This window comes from Zootoca vivipara, chromosome Z2 (genome assembly GCF_965207765.1).
Source record: "Zootoca vivipara chromosome Z2, rZooViv2.hap1.1, whole genome shotgun sequence".
In the NCBI taxonomy this organism is placed as follows: Eukaryota; Metazoa; Chordata; class Lepidosauria; order Squamata; family Lacertidae; genus Zootoca; species Zootoca vivipara.
This window is the reverse complement of record NC_142585.1, coordinates 40,320,046-40,333,505: the sequence shown is the minus strand read 5'-3', so window position 1 is coordinate 40,333,505 and position 13,460 is coordinate 40,320,046. Positions and strand designations below refer to the sequence as shown.

The following is a 13,460-nucleotide window of genomic DNA, read 5'->3' as shown; positions in this document are numbered from 1 at the left end:
AACTTAGTATTGCTTAACTCTGTAACTTTGAAGGCGGCTGTCATTAACTGAAATACACTGGGCATTTCATAGTTAACTGGTTGCCAGTTAATTTCAGGGCCCAATTCAAGGTGCTCACATTTGTGTTTAAATTACTTAGGTCGCAAATGCCTGAAAGACCAAACCCTTTCCTATAGATCCTCTTGGGTGTTAAGCTAGGCAGAGAGGGCCTTCTTGGTAGCACTACCACTCTCAGAAAGTGTGGGAAGTAGTGGCCCAGGAAAGGCTTTTTCTGTGGCTGCCCCTAAATTGAGGAATTCCCTCCAAGCAAAAGCACATCCAGCACCATCATGATACAGTTTCTGCCATATGCTGGCAGATGTCTTTACCCTGGCGTTTGACATCAGATATATTTTTAGGACTTGTCCTATTATTCTAATTCCAAATTGTTTTAACCAATTTTAATATTTTATTTTATTGTCGTAACCCACACTGATGGTGAAGGATCAGTGAGAAATCGAATCAATAATAGCAAAATATGTACAGTGGTACCTCGACTTACGAACGACTCGACAACCGAATTTTTCGACTTACAAATGGGGGTAATAGCAGTGCATGTACAAATGTCTCGACATCCGGAAAAAAACCACGGCAGTTTTAGATAGGGATTTTTCGACTTACGAATTTTTAGATAGGGTTGCTTCGACTTTTTTTCCGTTTCCAATGCATTCCTATGGGAAATCGCATTTCCAATGGCATTTTTTGACTTACGAATTTTTCGACTTACGAAGATGCCTTCGGAACGGATTAAATTCGTAAGTCGAGGCACCACTGTATTATCATGGTTTCTTGTCCTGGAATCCAATGTGGGTTGGAAATTTTCTTCACAAATGCTTTGTTTTACAAGGACTATCATTTGATCCCCCACCCCCGTGCAGCTGAGACTTCGTTCTTCCTTCAATCAGCAAGACAGTGATACCATGAGCATATCAACAATTCAAAATAATTTTAAAGGAAATACAAAGGTAATAAACATTTCAACAATCCAGTAAGTATTACAACAGATATTTCAAAGTAAAAAATACAAAATTCTCACGAGGACAGTTTTTAAAGCAACAAAAGAAGACTGAAGCTGCTTCCATTTTTAAGCAAAGGTTGCGAGCTACAGTTTTCTTATCTGTAGTTCTAGACAGATATGGCAGTTCTTTTCATACTGCCACCTTAGCTGCTCTTTTGGAAAGAAAGTACAGAGAGATTACTGGCCTATCAGAAGACCAAAGCATGCTAACAGTAGTTCAACCCTCTAACAAAAACTTACCCACCAAGTAAAACAAATGATATATACAATGGCCTGGTTTATATTTATACTTACCAATAATGATGTACTTAAAGATGTAGGAATAGTTGTAAGGTGCAGTTGCCATTGTGGCACTAGGGGAAAAAGAGAGAGAGGATGTTATCACACACTAAGCCAGTGGTTCCCTATTAGCTAATTACTGAGGACCACCTATTTTTCAAACGTCAGGCCACAGACCATCTACTTTTGAAGATTTTGAAAACTCTATGGCAGTTACCTCTGCAAAGCAATGTTTTGAACAAAATGTGGGGTAGCCCCTAATAAGCAAATGATTTTATGTATACTAAAAAGCAGACTAGGTCCAAGCGATGTCTGGTTTTCATTATGATGATATATCAGCAGTTAAACATCACAATATTCTGAAATATCACAATGTCTAAAATTGGAGATCAGGCATGGGGATGAGAGAAGGAGAAGTCATGGGGATCGGGCGGTAGAGCTAGGCAATATCAGCTTTTCAACATTGCGGTGTATCGCCAGCCAAACATCGCGGTTTGGCGATATACCACAACAATGAAAAAACAATATGCATTGGCCTCTACCTGCAAGACACCGGGTAAAACTTCCTCAGCTCTCACCTCAAGAGCTGAAGCGGTTTCACCCAGGCTCGTGGACTGGGGCAATGCAGCTTGTTTGTGCCGCTGTTTCTTGCAAAACCCAAAGTTGCAAGGGACACTTGGGATCCACAGTTGTGAGGTAACCCCTTGGGGGGGGAACACTAACAGTGCAACACTTATTTATTCTGAACAGTTAAAGCTTCTGAACAATCAGTAACAGCCCCAGCAATACTACAGCACTCAATGCTTTGAAGACCCGGGCTGCACAAAAGGTAACAAGGACATGAACAGTCACTCAGCACAGCCTGCTAGCATCTGCCTATCAGAGGCAGGATGAACAGTCACTTCCAAGCTGTAATGATATTTCACAAACAAAATGGTAGACATTTTCTCTGTCATCACTGCTCCATCTTCCATTTCCAAGAAGCAAACCTCAAGTCATCCACAGTGATGGCACAGACTTCCACCACCATTATTTCCGAACATAAGGTGTTCTGCACTGTTCTGCACATTATTTTTTAAAAAGTTGATCCACAGCATGCCATAGATGCTGCACACTACATTTTACTCCAGTCTCGATTCTACTCTGCACATTTAGTATTTAGCCTATACAACTGTAGCAGCTTTGCGAATAATCCAGAATATTTACCAACTTGACCGTCTAAACATCTCTATGGTAGGCACTTATAAACTACGTGAGAGATAACTTTTTCAAAAGCTTCTCACAGCCCAGCCACATCGAAGCAACTTTTTAACACCACAGGCAACCAAATAAACAGCTATTTTACAAGGCACTATATCCCTTAATGGGATGCAGGTGGCGCTGTGGGTTAAACCACAGAGCCTAGGGCTTGCTGATCAGGTGGTCGGCAGTTCGAATCCCCACGACAGGGTGAGCTCCCGTTGCTCGGTCCCAGCTCCTGCCAACCTAACAGTTCAAAAGCACGTCAAAGTGCAAGTAGATAAATAGGTACCGCTACAGTGGGAAGGTAAACAGCGTTTCCATGTGCTGCTCTGGTTTGCCAGAAGCAGCTTTGTCATGCTGGCCACATGACCTGGAAGCTGTACACCACCTCCCTCGGCCAATAACGCGAGATGAGTGCTGCAACCCCAGAGTCAGTCACAACTGGACCTAATGGTCAGGGGTTTCTTTACCTTTACCTTTATATCCCTTAATAGTAGCCAACTAAAAGTATAATAGCTGCCTATAGACTTTTTTTAGACTGCTACCAGAGACCCACAGCTTCACTACCAAGATAGCTACTGTGTTTCCCCTTTTTGAAGACACCGTCTTATAACTTTTTTTCCTCAAAAAAAACACAAGGTGTCTTATTTTCAGGGGATGTCTTAATTTTTTATTAGGTTTTTATTATGGACCCACCCTGGAGAGCAACTTCTTTTAAAAAGAGACAAGGAAAAAAGTGCAAAGGGAGCGGCGAGGGAGGCACTTTGTGCGTGCTCAGAGACCGACCCCATCCGGAGCTATAAACCCAACCCGGCTTTCCAAGACACCTTTTCCCCGGCACTGGACTAGCAGGGGTGGGAAGGGGGTGTCTCTCTGTGCATGTTCAGAGGCAGCCTCTTCCCGGGCGCTGCTATGGGAGAGGAGGGCACTCACACAACCAGGACCCAGATCCCGGCCACGACGAGGTGCCGTGCGCCGGCAGCGGACAGAGCCAAAGCCCCTGGCGCAGGCCGGCGCAGACCAGCGTTGAGCCCACTACCGGTCCCGCCGAGCGCAGCCATGGGCCCATCACCCAGCCCGCCTGCCTACCTCCCGCTTCCCTGCCCACAAAATTCCGCCGGCGGGCGATGCAGCCCATGACGCTCCGGCGGCGCGGAAGGGGCCAGCAGCGCTCCCGCCGCCGCGGAAGGGCCTGCGGGCCTCCCGCCACTGCTATGCCTTGGGCCATGCGGCCCACAAAGTTCCGGCGGCGCAGAAGGGGCCAGCAGATCTCCCGCCGCCGCCCGTCACTCTGGCAGGGCCAGCGGGGCTCCCGCCGCCGCTCTGCCTCGGGCCATGCAGCCCACAACGTTCCGGCGGCGCGGAAGGGGCCAGCAGGTCTCCCGCCGCCGCCCATCACCATGGCAGGGCCAGCAGGGCTCCTGCCGCCGCTCTACCTCGGGCCATGCGGCCCACAACGTTCCAGTGGTACGGAAGGGCCAGCGGGCCTCCGGCCGCCGCTCTGCCTCACCGCTCTGGCTGGGCGCTGCTGGATGTTCCGAGCACTCGGCGCTGCAGAGCGCTCCACTCTGCAGTCGCCTGTTCCGGCGGCGGGGCGGCAGGCCTCCTCGGCTGGTCCAGGAAGAGGCCAGGCCGCTGGCTGGGCGCGCCGCCTGGTGCTGCGGGGCGCTGCGGAGCACTCCACTCTGTAGCCGCCAGTTCCGGCAGCAGCCGGTTCCAGGCTCCGCTGGCTGGCTGGGTTCCGCTGGCTGGCTGGGGCGCTCGGCGGTCTCGCTGTACACAGTATGAGAGGTATGTCTTATTTTTGGGGGGTGTCTTGTATATAGCAACTCCTAAAAAATGCTGCCATGGCTTACTTTCTGACTACGTATTAAAAAAGGGGAAACACGGTATAGACCTAACATGGCTGCCCCTAACGTACCTTTTACTCATGAGTGGATGAACATCTTCTGGCTTTGCTTAGCCTATTAGAAACTTCTCTGCATTGAAGTATTCCCTAGTCTCCTTATAGAGAGGAGAGGAACACCTGAGAATTCATTATTTTAAATACCCACAGAGAGGTTACTTGAATCAGTGAGATTACTGGATGCTTTTCTAACTGCTTCTTTTGTAAACTGAATCTATTTATCTACTTAGCCACAAATAGCCTTTCTGTACAAAATTTATATTTAAGGATTCCTTCAAAAAGCCATAGTAGAGGACTAACTAGACTATCCCAGTGTAGCAACCAAGGAGTTGTATCCAACTAAGTACTACTATTCACTTGTCCCTCACATGCAGAAGAATGAGGGAACTATTTCCACAAAGAATCAAGAGCTAGCATAAATGAGATGCTCTACAATTTGAATCAAACAATTCTAATCAAAAGTGGTCATCTTAATACAGTGAACAGAGTTGCCATGCACTCCACTCTTGAACATTCTCTTCATGAAATGACACTTCAGTGTATAACAGATTTTCCCCATGACCAGCCACCCTGTGAAATTTAATGTAATCTTTTTTTTTTACAGAATGCATGTAGTGAGCAAGAACAGAAATGTGGTGCTTCTGAAACATCAATGTACCCCACATACATAATTGCTTAAATGGATGATCTGAAATCCAGAAGAGGTAGAAAATAAAAAACAAGCCACATTTAAGATTCCCCAAGTGAGATTCTTCTTATACAAGGAATTTCACTGCCCATTTTATACTGCACTTATTTACAATTGCAGGTCTAACTGCAGTTCTACCAAGAGTGAAGAGTGAAGCAGCTACACAACTCATGCAGGGTACCAGAAGAGCTTGCAAATCTCGCATCTATTCTGTAATGAAATTAGATCACAATAGCTGCTCTTGGAAAGCAGGGGTGTGTGTCTTGGTGTTTGGTAGCTTAAAAGAGCCAACCAGGAATGCCTGGGAAATTGTTAGTAGCCTTTTCTTACATTTTAGGAAGTCCATACCATAGTTTTCAAATGAAAAATATTGCACATCCCTAACAACACAGCCTCATTGCTAGAGAAGCACAAGTTCAACCAGCCATCTCCATAGCCTTGATACTGATTGAAGAGAAACATCAAACTGCATCCCACGTTCATGTGACTCACTAATAGCAACAGCTCATTAGCTAATAAGGAGATATGCATACCTGTACATTGGTGTGAACAGAGGCAAACCCCATAATTGTCATTTACTTTTCCCCACTACAAATCTGAGAAGGCAGATAGTGCATGCAGTTTGTGGCAATATTTAATAGTGCGTGCAGTTTGTGGTAATATTTAATGTTTGTGCGTAAGTGTGGATCACCCGTTTCTTCAGGCTGCTTCTCTCCTGGGCCACTTAAAGCTCAGGAACTTGAGATGCTCCACAGCAGGGGTCCCCAAACTAAGGCCCGGGGGCTGGATGCGGCCCAATTGCCTTCTAAATCCGGCCTGTGGACGGTCTGGGAATCAGCAGTTTTTACATGAGTAGAATGTGTCCTTTTATTTAAAATGCATCTCTGAGTTATTTGTGGGGCATAGGAATTCGTTCATTCCCCCCCCCCCAAAAAAATATATATAGTCCGACCCCCCACAAGGTCTGAGGGACAGTGGACCGGCCCCCCGCCTGAAAAAGTTTGCTGACCCCTGCTCCACAGGGATGCATCCTCCCTGTTCACAACTGCAGCAAAAGCCATCAGATTTCCTTTGTTGCCTTAATTATCTTTGTCATGTTTCCCTTGGCTAGGTTCAGCCATTGTTGCAAGCCTTCAAACTAAGTATTTATTGGGTGTTGCTTTGTGTCATCTTTGGAAGGAGAATATACAATTCTATTTTAAAAAATACGACGACTCAAATGATTGGCATCCAACAAAGTTCTATGTAGAGGAGACCTGTTGAAATTAATGGACTTGAGTCTTGATTACTGGTAATTTGAAAGGTGCTACTCTAACAATGTATGCTAACACTGGACCGAATACAAATATTGAGGTTTTGGACCAAGAGTGCGAATCAAAGGCATACATGAAACTACATTCTAATGAAATTTAAGGGATGTACTTTAAACACATGTGATTAGCATAGGATTATACAACAGGTCACCTTATGCTTGCATTCCTTATTGATGTAGCATACACAACTGGTAAAGATACCCTGCCTCAAGGAGCCTGCACCAAGCTTCCAAAGCCTAAGATTTCTCCCTAGGCCTGCTCCAACAATAATTCAGAGCACCACAAATATTTAACAAGTGTAAGCTTTCAATGGCCACTGACCTAGTCACCTGTATGAATACAGCATGCCTCAGGTGACCATGTGGGGATGCTACATCAAAGTTGGGTTTATTTACCTATTTGTTTTGCAAAGTGCTTTGAAGTTTCATTGCAATCAAGCAGTATACAAGTATTATGAAATAAATACATAATTTAGGCCACAAATATACTTATTGTGTTTCTAAGCTTACTGTCTATCCACTATGGAACTTAAAGGAGTTCCCAGGCAGTCTCCCATCCAGGGACTGACCCAGAAGTACTAGGTTTCTGCAAGATAGCTGGAACAAATTCCTTTACAGTGGTACCTCTGGTTAAGAACGTAATTCGTTCCGGAGGTCTGTTCTTAACCTAAAACTGTTCTTAACCTGAAGCACCACTTTAGCTAATGGGGCCTCCTGCTGCCGCCGCACCGCCAGAGCACAATTTCTGTTCTCATCCTGAAGCAAAGTTCTTAACCCAAGATACTATTTCTGGGTTAGCGGAGTCTGTAACCTGAAGCGTTTGTAAACCCGAGGTACCACTGTAGGCTATTTGCTTGCCAAATAAGAGGACATCCCATGTTGAGACAAGCAATGTGAGGAAAAGCAACTGCTAATTTCCCCCCTTATGTTAAAAGTAAGTTGTTGTCTATTTTCTTCACATCATCTACAAGACATCTCCCAAGTTGTAGAAAAGCACTTCCCACCCACAGCTAAGTGGGAAGCTAAGATTCTCCACAGCTTTGATTCAAATTTATTAATTATGACACAAGCCAAATGCATGAAAGCTCTTTTCCCATGGTAATGCTTCCATTGTTTCATAGAATCCTGGAATTGTAGAGCTGGAAAGTACCTTGAGGATCATCTATCTAGTCCAATCCCCTGCAATGCAGGAATATGCAGCTGTCCCATATGGGGATCGAACCTTCAACCTTGGTGGTATCAGTGCCACACTGGATATGATGAAGGGCAACAAAACAGGCAAGGGACAAAGAATGGAGCAGCAGAGCTCAGGGGAACTGGGGAAGAAGCTCATGGGAGGGTCAAAGGGTAGAAGGATTGGGAGTGCAGTTTAGAAGGTCCAATGTTCAATCTCTGACAGCATATCCACTTAAAACTGGGGTTGCCAACCTGGTGACCATGAAGACCTTCATTGGGGGCTCCAGGCTTGGAGCTTTCATTTTTTTTAAAAAAAGCACCTAACCTTCTTAGAAAGTTATAAAGCAATATGTGCAGGCATCCTTCTAAGAAATTTCTGTGAAATGAGCCAGCCTGGCTGTTTCCGCCTGTCAGTGATTTTAGCCAATGAGTGAAATCAGAGAAGGCTGGTGAAGAACAGGAATTATCCTGCCCAGGGACAGTGGAGTTTAAATTTATAGTGCATCTTATCTCCCCATCTTCAATGTATACAAAAATCCTGTTACAAAAATCCTATCTTATAATGAGCAAGGAAATTCTAGTCCCTAGAGAGCTCAGTGATATTTCAAAGCTTGCAGCATTTCCTCCACCAGATCCCTTGCAGAAGTTACCATATCCACAAACACCTTTATTTCAAAAACCTACTTCAGCTTTGTTAACTCGTTCTTCCTCCAGCACACAATGTCATGAGAGCTTTTTCCACAGTGAACACACCCAGATACTGCAGACTTTCCAAGACCATGAAACTGAAAGCATGCTTGAGCATCAAGAGCATTTACCCAACTCTAGGACTTAATAAAGGCTGCACATGTTAGTGACTAATTGCTATGAATATGACAAATGCAAAGTGTTTAGAATTAAGGCTAGGATAGGACAGCCAGATTCCAAACCTCGGGAAGAACAGATGTTTTCCAAGGTGCTTTTTGCCTAGAAAAAGGGCAAAGCTTTCAATGCAAGTCTATCCTGCAATGCAATCTACCTATATACACTTCAAGGATTCATTCAGGTCTCCTGCTGCCTCTCTGTCTCCGAAAAGCCACCCACAGCTTGCAAATGCAGGCTGTATCCAGACAGTTTTCCGAAATGGAAGGGATCCCAAGGGTCATCTGGTCCAACCCTGCCCAGTTGCCGCTGGGTAGGCTTGAACCACCAACCTTCTGGTTAACAGCAGAAACTTTTTTTTTTGCTTATGCTGCTCTAAAGCACCATGCCCATTGATACCATGGTGCACAATCATTTACCCTTCATATGCTTTAATACATATGTTCAATAGTAGTCATTAGCAGTTCCTTAACATGTTAAAAATAATTTTGAATATTTAGATACTTGCCATCTCAAAGCCGCCAAGTCAGGGATGAGGAACCTCAGGTCTGGGTACCAGGAGCATCTCCATCCCCATGGTTCAGCCCGGACACTGAGGTCCAGCATCAAGGGCCTTCTGGCGGTTCCCTCACTGCGAGAAGCGAAGTTACAGGGAACCAGGCAGAGGGCCTTCTCGGTAGTTGGCGCCTGCCCTGTGGAATGCCCTCCCATCAGACGTCAAACAAATAAACAACTATCTGACTTTTAGAAGATGAAGCTTTTAATATTGGATGAATTGTTGTATTTTAATATTTTCCTGGAAGCTGCCCAGTGTGGCTGGGGAAACCCAGCCAGATGGGCGGGGTATAAATAACAATAATGTTGTTGTTGTTGTTGTTGTTGTTGTTGTTGTTGTTGTTGTTGTTGTTGTTGTTGTTGTTAAATGCAATCCTCTAGTCTCTCTACCTGGCCACATTCCCTCCCAGCCACACCCACTTTTCCAAGGCAACATCCCTCACTGGTCCCTGTTTGCTGCACTCTCTCCCCGAGTATTTTTGCCTCGGTGGAGTGTGTCCTTGAACTCTGATCAGCCCTTTTCCTTGCCTGAATGAAGGATAGAGGGTGTGGCAATGTGAACCAGCCTTCTGTACAAAAGTAAAATTTACATTTGTTGCTCTGCCCACCTCTACCTCTGGTCCCACGCACCACTGGTGTGTGGCCTCTGGAAAGTTGCCCAGAAGGGAATGTGGACCTTTGGCTGAAATGCATACAAATATACTATCTATGGTATACAATGTAAGACAGTTTTTGTATAATGCTGAATTAACAAAACATTGCCCCAGAGCTAGGATTACCATACTGAACACTAGGTTAAGGTTGTTTGAAAACAATACCAAGTCCACTAAGTATTTAAACTGTAGTGGGTGCTTTGTATGCAAATATCTACCGTACACTCCACTCTTGGGCAACTGAGCTACACTCAAATATACAATCCCATTTTATGACAACATAAAATGGAAAACCTATTTTAGAACATAAGCAAATCTGCCACCTTAATAAGGCACTTCAGAGATTTAGGATCAGATGAGCCTGCTAAAGAATATGTTGACATCAGGGATTAGATGCTGACCAGCTATGCAGAGTGCCCAAGGGAGTTTAAGAGCTGTGCCACACACAAAAAAAGTATTTAGCTTAGCAGAAATTGTCCAATTTACATATATCTATTTTACTATACTGCTACTATTTCACAGGGAAGAACAAATAACAATGCTTGGTCATAAGCTCATTTCCCCTGTAGGGGAGTCAAAGGTAAAACTAGTACTGTACTACATTCTATGTCCAACAGAAGGCAAGAGTCCTCCCCTGGACCACTGGTAACCTTCTTCTGGCCCAGCTTTCTGACACTGATAGGATTGTGAAGCTAGGTGCTTTTTAGAAAGAATCTTTTTAAAAAAAATTAAAAAAGGAAAACTGAGATGACATGGATGCCCAATTCTGCAGTACACTCAGCACAGGCTCCACACTGCAAAATTCCATTCCTCTTTTTTTGCATGCACTAATGGGACGTGGGTGGCGCTGTGGGTTAAACCACAGAGCTAGGGTTTGCCAATCAGCGATTCGAATCCCCGCGACGGGGTGAGCTCCCGTTGCTCGGTCCCTGCTCCTGCCAACCTAGCAGTTCGAAAGCACCTCAAAGTGCAAGTAGATAAATAGGTACTGCTACAGCAGGAAGGTAAACGGCGTTTCCGTGTGCTGCTCTGGTTCGCCAGAAGTGGCTTAGTCATGCTGGCCACATGACCTGGAAGCTGTACGCCGGCTCCCTCGGCCAATAACGTGAGATGAGTGCCACAACCCTAGAGTCAGTCACGACTGGACCTAATGGTCAGGGGTCCCTTTAATGACTGCTTCTCCACTTCTGCTGGGACTGGATGGCTGATCCATTTCAGAACCCTGTTCTGAAATCCAAGGGAACTTGCCAGCAAGAAACATTCCAACATTTAGGCTACATTTCCTAGCATCTTCCTTTCTGCAGAGGATCTTGAGGAGCCTAATCACCCTCACATACAACTTTCTGCATTCTCTGAGGATTCCTTACAACTATTATTCCCCTATCCCTCCAACAGAATAAGAGACAGCGCTGCCTAAGGCCACCTGGTAAGTTTATGGCTGGTCTGGGAACTTCCTATCTTCTATCTCATGCTCTCAGGCCATGGTGCTACATCAGCCCAGGGAAATAGGAACTCAGAACAAATTAATTGCAAAAGAATATCTACTTCACATTATGCTCCCATACACATCTCATCTTTTCCCAGCCCCTTCACATAGCATTCATTTTTAGAAATTAAGAGAGTAAAGTACTGGTAAGGGAAGTAAAAAGGCTGACCAAAACATCTCCAGTTTGCTGCCCTTCCCCCTTCCCTACTTCTGGTTTCTAGATCCCCATGTTTTATTCAGTTTCTCTCTGCTGGAGAGCACTAGCTCCAAGTGAAACTCAGTTTGATACCTGCAGCAGAAACAATAGCTGTGTTCAAACCTGAAAACAGGATTTTGAATTAGACCCGAATGAATTTTATAAAGAGGGCTTCTTACAATCCTACTGTGAAGCACAATTGTGTTCGGCTTAAAAAGCATTTAGAAATCCTTGGACAAAAAAGTGCTTTAAAAAAATACACTAAACTTGGGCTCTTATTTCTGAATCACTTTTGAGTCTACAAGTATTCTGCTAGTGTCCCAAACTCCCCCTGAATAGTTCAGTCATGTTTCTACAATTGCTCTTCCATATTCTACATCTCCAGGTCTATGCTTCACTTCAATGCTAGTGATTACATTCTAGTAATACTTGGTTTATCCACTACCAATAATAGCAGGAGCTGTAATTAGAGGAATGATGTCGGAATGATGTGGTGCACTTTTCAGCAATATTTAGTAGATCTGGGTGATGTATTGATACATTGCCTGAAACCAGTTTGAAGTTAAAATTGCAAGAGCAATTTCAGAATTTCCAACCAGGCAAAGTATCATGAATCCCTGGGCCCACTCGCAGCCAGCATAGTGCACTTCAATCAGGGTGCATGATGCTCGCCCACTCCCTCCAACCCTCCCTTTGCAGCCCAGCCACCAGCCTCAGGAGTGTGGCTTGCCAGCCAGCCAGCCCCTCCGTTTATTTCTCTGCCTGTATGAGCGCTGGCAAGCTGCCTACTCCCTTTTCTACTTATGCCATGCAGAATGGTGGCTTCCAGTAGCCACCACTTGTACAGAAAGAGAATATTGTCAGGGCAAGCCACAGCTGGCGGTTCCAGGGAGGCTGGCAGCTTCACACTGCCATGGCATGTGGTGCCTCAGTTGATGTGCTCTGCCTGGGGCAGTACCACCCATCTGCCCTCCCAGGAAGAAGATGCACACAGTGATGCTAATTATCTCCATGGCCAGCAACTGCCTTCTTCCTCCCCGCCTCCTTTCCAACATCATAATGTACCCACCATATCACAAAGTTTAGCTGGCGATCTATTACAATGTTGGAAAGCAGATATTGCCCAGCCCTGATATTTAGTTTAAATGCTACACTAAACATGATTTTATGAGCAGCCAATAGCACTTTTGACTTTTCTTTAGACAAATCCTCTCCCAATCTATACCATGAAATCAACAGTACCAACTGCCTGAGGGAGAACAGTGCTTATCAGGGCCTTCTGCTTTCATTCCTAGGCTCATTACAACCTTCACCAGCCAGACACCATTCAGACATTTTGAACTACAACTCCCATCAGCTCCAGCCAGCACATTATTAGGTGGGTTTGATGTAAGTTTAGCGCTAAACAGCTGGTCAGTGCCAGGCTGGCTTATCAGCACCAATCATCTACTCAGAAATAATTAAGGCCTCTATCAGAGCAGCCACTACCACCATGTCTGAAACAGCATAAGCTACTTACAAGTAGTCAAAATGAATGGTAGGGTTTTTGCCAACATGGAAGCAATGCTTAATGTAGCCCTATATTCTAAATAAGAGTGATGCTACATGCTAGTGGAGCACAGGACAATGGTATTTAGGGTTACCTCAATGTTGTGATTTTACGGTCTCTGCGGTAGTTTCCCCTCAAAGAAAGGAAATTTAATTATGTAGCACTATGTTGTGGGCATGAAAACAAAATGTCTAGGCACCTTTTTTCTTTTCTTTTTGGTGCCATGATACCAGACCAGGTGATTTGCTCAGCAGCATGGCAGAGAGAGAGAATACTGATCAAATCAGGTGGTTTGTGGAGTAGTGTAGAACTCAGTGAGGTGCAACAGGGAATTTTGGACACAGAGTTCACCTCTGGAACTCCATGCCACAGGGCAGCACAAGACTAACTTAGCTTGGGCAGGGAGCAGGGAGCCTCCAAGGGGAAGGCAGCTCCCAACCAATAAAGCTCGCAACAGATGCTGAGCCATAGCAGCACCCTTAATTCTGCCCCCCAAATGT

The 13,460-nt window shown here is 45.0% G+C and overlaps 1 protein-coding gene across 1 annotated transcript in view; it reads right to left on the bottom strand.

Annotated features, from left to right (window-relative positions):
* Positions 1-13,460, bottom strand: part of RAB14 (RAB14, member RAS oncogene family) — a 39,833-nt gene that overhangs the window by 12,052 nt on the left and 14,321 nt on the right. Inside the window, exon 2 of the mRNA XM_035113408.3 lies at positions 1,352-1,410. Within this exon, the coding sequence (XP_034969299.1) occupies positions 1,352-1,403 (52 nt within the window). The 5' untranslated portion in view covers positions 1,404-1,410. The remainder of the gene's footprint in view (positions 1-1,351; positions 1,411-13,460) is intronic.